Source organism: Hyposmocoma kahamanoa, unplaced genomic scaffold (genome assembly GCF_003589595.1).
Source record: "Hyposmocoma kahamanoa isolate Upper Pololo Valley unplaced genomic scaffold, ASM358959v1 91717, whole genome shotgun sequence".
Lineage (NCBI taxonomy): Eukaryota > Metazoa > Arthropoda > Insecta > Lepidoptera > Cosmopterigidae > Hyposmocoma > Hyposmocoma kahamanoa.
Window position 1 is genome coordinate 753 of NW_020654717.1, and position 11,319 is coordinate 12,071.

Here is an 11,319-nt window from a genome sequence, read left to right on the forward strand (position 1 = left end):
AGATTATGAAAAAGAAATAAATGACACTATATGTAATATTATTGACTGGCTTAAGAGAAATAATCTGAAAGTAAATGTTTCAAAAACAAAGCTCATACAATTTTATAATTATAATGGAAAGCCCCAGAAACTCTCTGTAAGTTGTCATGGAGATAAAATTGTGGAATGATCATCCAGCAATTTTCTCGGCATAGTATTGGACTCTCAACTAACATGAAAACCACAGGTTGATTCAATATTTGCAAAGCTGAATCGATTTGTATTTGGTTTACATCGTCTAACGCACATATGTGATCAGAAGACTGCCTTGATGGCCTACCATGCATTTGTCTGCTCAAGCTTGCGGTATGGCCTCATCATCTGGGGGAACTGCGTAGAGATAAACCGTGTATTTGCTATCCAGAAAAAATGTGTCAGAGCTATATGTAGAGTAGGTCCGCTCGAATCTTGTAGACCGTTTTTTAGAAAACTAAATCTTCTAACGCTTCCCGTCATGTACGTATATGAGGTATCCTTTTTTTTGTTAAGTAAAACTTGGTCTTATTTACTAGGAAACGTGAAGTATGTAATTTTTTAACTAGATATCCAAACCGCATAACTGGCCCCTCCCATAAAACTACTTGCTTTTATAGGAATTGCTATAACATGTCCACACAAATATATAATGCTTTGCCTGCAGCTATCGCAGATTTACCTATAAAAATCTTTAAAAAAAAGTTATTTGATTTGCTATGTGATTTGTGTTTATACGATATCAAAGATTTTTTAATAATAAAAAGAAATTGACATTTTGTTTGTATTTGACATTTTGTTTATATTTGTGCTGTTCTTACTTCTTTGATATTGTTTAATTTATGATGTTGTTGCTGTTGCTATTTATTGACATTTTTACTTAATTTTATATGACATTGCTTACTTGACAAATTGTATAATTTTAATTTATGACATTATTTTAATATTTGCGTGCCAGTATCTGGTGCAACTCGTGTTCTTGACACCTTGTATAATAATATCTTTTCTTACCGTGTTTGCTTGCGAATAAATATTTCATTTCATTTCAAAATCTTTTTCGGGAGGAGCTAGGATTGATCATCGACAAACCACGACAAGGAGGTGGTAATACCAATGACGGTAATACTGCTAGACGATTTTTTCACAACGCAAATTGTTCTTCTGAAATCACCGGAGTGGATGTGAATTTGATCAAAAGGTTGTATATTATTTTACAAGCTCTTTCATCAGGCGTAATGATAAATGCAGAAAAATTTGGCAAATATGCCATGGAAACTGCCAGGATTTATGTAAGTTATTATGAATGGTACTACATGCCATCTTCAGTACACAAAATTTTGATTCATGGTGAAAGTGTCATTAAGCATTTTGGTGTAATTCCTATTGGTCAACTTTCCGAAGATGCACAAGAATCCCGTAATAAGGGTTATAAAAAATTTCGCCTACATCATGCCAGGAAGTGCTCTCGATCAGCTACAAATGAGGATGTATTTCATACTCTTCTCTACACATCAGCTCCGTACATTTCCAGTCTTAGAAAAACATATAGCAAAAGTGTGAAGGCACTTGATGAAGATACCCTGGATCTTTTAAAAGTGAATGAACTCATTTTGGATCCTGAAGTTAAACAAGTATAATAAAACATCATATACACATTGACCTACATACATTTCTAACATTATTTTACTTTTAAATTAGTATTTTGTAACTTTTTTTGCTATACGTGTTTGTAATCTTATAACTTTTAATTTCTTAATTAAATGGATAAGAGCTTGAACATGATTGTTTTTTAAAAAACTAATGTAATAATACATTTTTATTAATAATATAAGTAGCGTTGTCCTTAAGGAAATCAAATAAAAGCTATTTCTGAAATATATTTTTTCATTTTTTTTTTCAAAAATAAACATACTCTTATAAAAGTATGGCATCTGAACTTTAGCTAAAGCAGTATTTAATACTCTATGCTTGTGCATAAATTCAATAGTCTATCTTAACAAATAAGAAAGTTATCGATTTTTGATCTGAAACAGACCTCGATTTTCCATAGTGCGACGCGACGTTCGGCGTCACGGGGGAAATCTATAAATTGCTCTAATGCCATTCTCTTGTGCTAAAAAAGCTGTTTCGATCTGTTACCGCATATTATAAGACCGTTAAGTAATATGGAACCTATATACACCGTATATACATGCTTATAACAGCTTTCATATTTGTTACTTATTAATTCTCGTACATACTTTCTTTTCTGTCCTTCTCTATTCTCGACGTGAGATTTTCAATGTCAAATCGTTTGCATTGTTTTCAGTACCGTGTTCACTACTTTTTAAAACAACTGAGTTTAATATAAAAAACAGTACACTCAAATGGCTCAGAAATTTATTTCATTGTGCCTTAGAAGATGGAGTTTGCACCAAAATTACAATTAGGTACAATGCAGCACCAAATGAGTAAACAGTTCTCGCTATTTACCTAGACGCATAATATTGACTGTGATGGAAAAACATGATATTTATTTTTACATTATTGGAACAAAAGAATAAAATTCGTAACAACTAAAACAATAACGCTTAATTACTAAAATGGATGAAATTGGGTTTTCGCGGATAGCCTCACTTAATTCAGTCTTATATTTTTCATACATATTTATCAATTTCAATAAAAATTTAAATGAGTTGCTAATCTGCAAACCCAGTGGTTCTCAAGCAGAGGGCGTGGATTAGAATCCGGACTCGTACCTCTGAGTTTTTGGAATTTATGTGCGAAAAAACGATATCCATGTATGCGGCATTCCATACACACGCTGTGTTATACTGATTGACTGACTGACTGAAAGATTCAAGATGGCGGACGCAAATGCGGTCCTCTTTGACAATCAATTTATATCGGTGTGGTGCGCTCATTTCGCTATTTGACTAATTGTGTGAACATAAATTTAAAATTTTATATTATTCACATTGATTTGGTAAGTAATGTTGTGCTTTTTAATTAATTTGTGCATTGTAATATTTGATATTCGCGAAATGGCACTTCAGAAAATTTCATTTCCCGTATTGGTTCTACCGGGAATCGAACCCAGAACCTTCATGCAGTGCCGACAGTGCAAACCGTTGGGCCACTGATGTCATCTTATTTGGATTATTATATTAATTGCATGTAAAATCTACAAATTGCATAAACACGATCACCCATTCGTAAAGCAGATTCCCGAGAGAAGAAATATTCACTTTATTTGTTAGTTGAGAAGTCTATATTGCATTGCTATTTCCAAAGTTAGCGCAACGTATCCTGATGTCGATCAACTGATAGCTGCCTTTCAAAGAAATATATACCTTATTGTTGCCAAGTTACATTTTGCATTGCCCGTGGTGGCACATACAGGCGACGTCAGTCTCTTTGCATTCAAAGAACACTATTTGGTAGACTTGAAATTCGGTATTTTATTGGATCTACTACGCAGTATGCCTTTCAAAAAAATATACCTTATGTATTGCCGGAGGCGGGAAAAGTGGACGGAGCCGGGCTGCGTAGCCTGCGCCGCGTGGCTCTGCGCGGCTTTACTCTTTTGTTTCTTTTTGTTTGAAGAAATGTGTACTTTATATAGTAGATAATATGTTCTATAGTATATTGCATTTTATTAAGTGCGTTAGTCGCAGCTCGCTCTAAGCGCGCCGCCGCTTCTTGCAGCTTCGTTTTCATTTTTTTGTTTAATGAAATGATGCCATATTCTGTAGAGGATAAAGTTTATATTGCATTGCTGGTTTTAATGTAGCGTCGCGTTGCGTTGCGTCTCGGCAATATGAATCAAGCCTTAATTATGTAAAGTTGTTTAAAATTTATTTGATTTATTACAATTTATTTTTCTCTATCTATATTTCTTTTAATCTATTTGCAAGATTTATTTTACTTCAACTTCAAGCAACAAAACTACTCTGATTATCAATTTTCCTTTACAGTCGTTCACAGATTATGTGTAGTCGTAGGTATACTTGGTAATTTGTAGTTCTTAAAATGACTTAATTTGCAATGTAAGTTAGCAATTTCAATGCATGCAATACGGACTAGACAACAGCGAGAATATTTATTTTGGCAAGTACAACTGGCACTTGTGTTTTTACTATTTTCGCTGACGGTGTCAGTTCGTTTAGCATTTCTCGAGGTGTAACGCACTGTGATATGTGGATAGACTTAAATCATTTTAAATGAATTGAAATGAAAAAAATGAAATGAATATATAAATTTATTAATACAAAGATCCAACACTCAGAATAAAGTAAGATTCGGTCATATTTACGAAGGCCAAAGATAAACCCTATGCATGGATTTTGCAACCGTTCAAGCTTTTTTAGCAGTTCTTCGGTAGCATCTAAATAGCTGGAATCAGCATGGTCTAGGAAGGTTAAAATAAGAGATTAAACTAAACAGATCTTGGATTTTAAAGCCATAAAGTTTTGGAGGCAGACCCAAATTAGTAGCAGTAGAATTACAGGCAATAGGCGTTGAATTATACTGTATAATTGGGACATAATCAATATCCAAAGTGTCACATATACGCTCACTTCCCACAATCATGTCATGCGACTTTTTGGGATTAACCAACAAGCCAAAAAACTCAGCCCAATTTGCGATGTTTCTTAAATCAACGTTAACTGCTTCAACGGTTCAATGACATCAGAAGTTTTAAAACTACGGTAGAGCTGCAAATCGTCAGTAGGGATGAAAATTTGAGGACAACGCAGAAGTGACAGAGTTAATGAAAATAGAGAAAAGGAGAGGGGAAAGAACACCACCTTGAGGGACACCAACGTCTAAGTCATACCAATCAGAAGAAGCCTCATCAGAGCGAACACACTGCTAGCGATCTCTAAGATGGGAATATTATTCATTTTACTCTCGTTCTGTGGCAAGGTCGCCATTGTAGCATCCAAACTCCTTAGTACAAGGATAGCTCAATAAAACAACATTTGTTGCGTCACGTACACGTGCTTTACACGCCCGTTCGCGCCACTGTCTCTCGTGTCATCATGGCGGGAACGGCGGCCGATGCTAGCTTGTCTATTGTCTATCGTAAATTATGTCAATCTAAATCTATGGTCAATACAATACCACAATACATGCGAGTATCTACCTAGATAATATGACAATAATTGATGTGATTTAGAGCTATATACATAGAGTTCTAATTTTGAGTTGAATTTTACTTGCATTAACAGTATCATAACTTGTATTTTAATTAGGTTTAAAGATTTATTTCTCATTATGAATTTCCATTCACTTAACATGAGAAAAAATAACAAAATATAAGTAACAGAGTTGAAATATCGAACGGCAAGATTAAGTATAAAAATTATTTTACATTAAGTGGGTAAGTAGTTGCTTATTTAAATGTGAGTTAATTCATTCAATCACTAACATGAATGTTGCTATACAAAATTAACAAAGATACATAGAACGGGCAAAACTTGAAGCGACGATGCAAGTAGTTTATTTAGGACGAAACGTTATACGTGGTTCTTTAAATTATTATTTTTTGATTACGTTTATTATTTATAATGATGATACCTGTTTCTTTTGTTTTGTTCATTATAATTATTTTATTTTACGTTATTAAAGTACTGTTAATCTTTTTATTTAATTTTAATTTTTTATATAATTACTATCATAATATAAATGACCAGATATAGCAACAGGCAGCCCGTATGTTTACCTGAACTTCATGTACCTAATACAAATAAAATTGATAATACGAGTTCTATTGCTACTAAACACTACTACTGGTGCTAAAGTTTTTTTTGACAACCACACCAATTACATAATCTCAAGCTAGTGAATTTGCTGTATTAAGAGTACCAAATCAACGGCATTCCCTCCGGGGCACCACTCAGAACCAATTTGGAAAAAGTTAATTTCCCAAATTGATTATTCATTACAGTATTCTAGTGCTATAATTGAAATTTAAATGCAGTAAGTTTGTTGTTGTTGATACGCATTGATATTTTTATACCAGCATCGCGGATTGATCTTGAATATGGGGTATGATATGAAATAAAAAAGAAATGCTAAACATTTCCGATTTGATGCATTCTTGTTCAAACCACCACAAACACAACAATGAACATGTCTATTATTGGAATTACTTTTTTTAAACACCGAACGATTGCTTTGATTCTATAATAAATGGCGTGAAACGACCAGCGTTACGCAACGCGAGTGTACCGCGAGATTATGCAAACGTGTGTATCCGTATACGGCGCGTGCACACATATAAGCAAATTAAAAAATACAACATCTTTTTTTGGTCCTTGAACATTTCTTGCTCGTAAATATTAATCGATTGTGTTTGATATTTATTAAACTCAGGTTGATTTTATAAAAGTAAAAACAAATTGTAATAATTGTTTATAAACAGGATTGACAGCAAAATTTGTTTTTTCCTCAACAGGTTCGAGGCAGAGATGTCTTACGGATTCCAGAGATTTTTCTTCTTATTCTACTGCCTGGCGTGCTTCTGGCCAGAACTTGGCGCCGAAAGCAACCTAAGGGTGGTTAATGAATGGGCTGAGTTGGAATTCGTCTTCCCTGATGAAGAAACAAAGCAGATTGCTATGACCAAACAGCATTATGTGCCGGGGAAGTCAATACCTATTGACGTAGATATTCAGTATAGAAAGGGTGAGTCACAAACAAGTGGACTTATTTATTCATTGAATAACTTTATTTAATTGAAGCATATACACAGCCTAGAAAAACATTATTTTATTTAAATTAAGCTATTGAAGACCCTAAAACCATGTATAAATATTATTAAAAGACTATGTCCATGCAAATACATTACTTGTCAACTCAGAACGCGTCACTTGAAAGGTAAACAAATCAGACAATGTGCTCTTGATATTTGCTAGAGTTTTACTTAAAATAAGAATAATAAATATTTATTTCAGTAGTACAATTAACTTTACACTAACAGTGGATGGTAACCTCCTATTAAGCTTATCAAGCCTGTGCCAAGAGGCACCGCTCTTCCATAGCTATAAATACACATTTAACATTGTAACTTGCAATTTTGGTGTTTAATTTAAATTTAATTTTTTGCATTTCCAATCAATTTCAAAATGAACAATTCTTAACTTGGAAGTTAGATTAGAATTTAAAATTTAATTTGAATCTTAAACGGTGCTTGCGTGCGTACGCGCGTGCGTGCGTGCGTGCGTGCGTGCAAGAGTTTGTGTGAGTGCGTGCGTGTGAGGGGCGGGTGTTCAGGAGTGCATGCGTGCGTGCGTGCGCGCGCGCGCGTGTGTATGTTTAACCTGTTGCCATAGACGAAGAGATAAGTGTTTTTAAACCAAGTGTTCCATTAGATCTTCGTTTCCTTGTACGACTTGGACTGTTACCATTTTGAGATAAGTTTCTTGCAGCCTTAATAAGTTTTGGCGTATGTTTCTAATTCCTTATGAATCGAATTGAACAGGCCGATCGCTTGTTGAATTATCTGTTTACAAATGTTGTATTTACTTTAGATACTTGTACCACAGTGTCTTTCCTTTTCCTCTTCGGAATATTTAGATCATATTTTAGAGACTTATGTTGTGTGAGTACAGATTGAGTGATGTAAAATTATAGTTCATACAAGCTGCTAGTGAAAAAATATTGTTTTTTTTAAATACATTATTTTAAACAAATTGCATTGCGCACGTTCCAACTCAAGAAAACGAGTTTTAACGGTTCAATCAGTATTGATTGATGTATTCCTGTATGGGGTGATACACGAATACATCAATCAATACTTATTGAACCAAACTCACGTATATTTCCTTAAATTCCTAGACGAATCTTGCAGACCAGCAACTGATCCTGGCACTACATAGCTTAGTATTTTATAAATCCAATTAAGTTTTCTTACTCTTTTAATGACATGTTCGAGCTGACATGACAGGTGTGGATACCAACAGAGTCGCTGGTCAACAAAAACACCCAAATACTTTGATTGTGCAACTTTTATTATAAAATGTTCAGTTACGAGCGTTACCTGTGGTTTTGCAATTGTGAATCTTTACGTAAAAATTATTTTTGGGCTAAGTGTCATTCTTTGTTCTAAAATAGATGTCGTTTGTGTTATTAGTATTTGAGGTAAAAGAATTGTTCGTTAACCATCTATTTACATGCTCCGGTCCCCGTTCCGCACTAGACTTCAGAGCATCCCAAGAATTATCAATGAATACAATGCCCGTATCAGCAGTATAAGAGAAGATATTAGCGTTCTTGATCTGAATATCACATAGGTCATTTATATGGCCAAGAACGCTACCTTGGGGCACGCAAAATAAAATCACTTCGTACCCACTGTTAAAGTTATCTAGTTTCACTGTTTGCTTCCCATTTGTCAAGTAATCAGTGATATGTACAAAGTGAAGTACTGCTTATACCTATCTTTTCTAATTTGTGCACTAGTATGGGGAGAGAGACAGTGTCAAATGTTTTCTTAAGTCCGAAAATAATGTCAAATATTTCTTACGTTTGTCAAACTGTTTTGTAACTAGAGAACTCAAGAATATTACTGTACCCTCCGCAAATCTTCCATGTCGAATACTTAGTTAGTTTACAGGCAATATATTGTTTTTATTAAATTGTTTAGTAATCTTTTATTGAGTAATTTTTCCAGAATTTTAGATATCACTGGCAATAGGTACAGACCATTTTCGTTACGAAAATGTTACATTCTACGCTCGGTTTTAGTTCCGTGCCTTTTCCACATAGACGGTGGCACCATATTATTACCCTGCGTTAGTATGTTTGTGTATGGACCATTTTAGTGACGCAATGTAGCATTTAAATCGTTCGAGGGACGCTCAGGAATAACAACCGGAAATTAAATTAAAAATTAAATGGAAAATTTTGAATAACAACCGAAATCTTATTGTAGAAGCGTATTCATTGCCCCTTCAATGAATTTGTGACTTTGTGAAGACGACTTCAAGAACAACCAGTTTAAACACTTTATCCAATTTCAGACACTCTATCGCCACGAATTTTCGTAACCACACCTCGCTTCAGAGATGGTCGTCCCGTGACTCTGGGCACAGTGGACGAGAAGGGCAAGATCTCTGGATACCCTGACTACTCCTGGCACGAAAATCAAGGTCAGAACTGCGGAGGATTAACGTCAGTATATAGGACTGCGGTAAGTAACGTCGAACATGTGAAGCAGAAATAATGCTAAGAATCGATTTTGATTATTCTTTTTTTGTTGGAAAGAGGGTACCTCCATAGTGGTCCCATTTAATTTTGAAGAAAATATTCCACCTCTATGGGTGGCTGTTCACGCATGAAGATTTATTTTTTTATAAATAGCGCCTAAATTTTATAAGGAGCAATTATGTTAATGGTTGATTTTGCCATGCTCCAATTGAAGGCGTTTTTCTCTTTCAATATACTAATTTTGTGTTAACACACGTTACAAAGGAGATGTACAAAGGTGAGCTTATCTCTAGAAGAGATCTCTTCCAGCCAACCCTAGCCGTGGTGTAAAAGTGGAGTCTGCGAGAAATATTGTACAATAAAATTAAAATTTAAATGTGAATAAAAAATATAAATGATGAAAATATACATATGACAGATATACAAACCTACATGAACTTATATACTTAGATACATACATAAGCAGAATATATATTATAATAACAAATTATTAGTTATAACGCGTTTGACAGGAAGTGCTCTTTTAATTTGTGTTTGAAAGATGCCCCTGATAGACTGTCACGAATGCCAACAGGCAGTTTATTAGTTATTTCACATACGAGCTGCACTTACCGTAAAAGGTTTGTGGAAGAATTTGGAGTTGGATTGGGGATATTATTATATCCCCAATCCAACTCTTTTAGAGGTGTTTTAGTGTCCCAGATACGTTTTGGGCGTTGTACTGGTGGATAAAGGAGAAAAACGGGAACACAAATAATGATGAAACTGGCGACGATTTAGAATTTCATAAAGAAGACAAAGAACGTGCATATCTCGGCAAAGTCGGACTGGGAGCCATTTCAACGCAGACCCAAATTCAGAGACATGGTCTTAATTACGTAAACCGAATATGAAACGGATTACCAGATTTTGTAGGCGCTCTAGTTTGTTGAGCAACTCCTTAGTAGCATTCTAATAACAAACATCGGCGTAGTCGAGAAGAGGGAGTACAAAGACTAAGCAAGCATAACCATAACGGTAGTTCAACACCAAGAAGAATTGAAGCTGCTTGAGAGAATGATAGGAAAAGTGCATGCATCGAATCGACTCGTCGACATTTACCTGTGATCTCCAAGACAGTGTATGGTCGATCATCAGATCCAGGTTCTTTGTATTTTCCGCATATGCAAAACTCACTCCGCCATGCAAAACCTAGGAGCGGTTATAATGTCCAACCTGCAGTAAAATCTGTTGCTACCTACAATTATTTCCTGGAATTTTATCGGGTTTACAAGCAAACCAAACGCATCATCCCAAGACTTCACTACAAGAAGATCCTTCTTTATAGTTTCAATAGCAGATTGGGCATTGGCTACATTAAAATGTCTATAAATTTGCAAGTCATCTGCATACAAGTGGACTGGAGGAGAAATTAATTTAGAGAGCTCGTTTATGAATAGTGAGAAGAGAAGAGGTAAAAGTACACCACTCTGTGGCACCCCTGAAGTCAAAGGAGACCATTCGGAATAAGTGTCATCAATCCCGATCCTGCGATGGCGATTGCGGAGGTAATCCGAAAACCAAGCGATTGCAGCAGGGAGATATTAAGAGAACAGAAAATGACAAGAAGGATGTTATTGTCGACAGCGATGAAAGCACTGCTAAAGTCCTGTAAAACAATCATGGTAAACAACCGGTTATCCATGGCGTGGCGAATAATTAAAGGTTCGATTTTTCTTTTTTCAAGATCTGATTGTTTTGAGTCTAATTAAAATAAATTATTTATAGCTATCTATTACTTTTATTTCATCGTGACGTTCGGTAAATGTGCCGAACACGCCAATTACCGAATATAAAAACGAATTATCGGCCCCCCAATCCGTTATTTATGTAACTTATTATACGTAAACATAAATATAATACATGTGGGGTGGTGGCTCGAAATAAAAACAAATTCACGGGGAAACTAATTATTTTATATTTTACAAAAAAGGAACCGAACTGAACGTCTTAAGCTCTGTCGCGCCATTCGTCTTCCTTCCCTCTCACACATGCTTTCTCGCTCGCACTCCTAGTGTTGCCGTCCTACACTCGGCCGTCCTGACTCTAGTCTGTCCTCAGACTTTCTTATAC

General features: G+C 35.1%; 1 protein-coding gene across 1 annotated transcript; it reads left to right on the top strand.

Annotated features, from left to right (window-relative positions):
- Positions 1-6,452: 6,452 nt before the first annotated feature.
- LOC113236377 (major royal jelly protein 2-like) lies at positions 6,453-10,085 on the top strand (the record flags this gene model as incomplete). The annotated part of the gene is made up of 3 exons (XM_026472407.1): positions 6,453-6,684; positions 9,021-9,190; positions 9,891-10,085. Coding segments are annotated over exons 1-3 (582 nt in total), but the record flags the coding sequence as incomplete, so codon positions are not given.
- Positions 10,086-11,319: the final 1,234 nt, after the last annotated feature.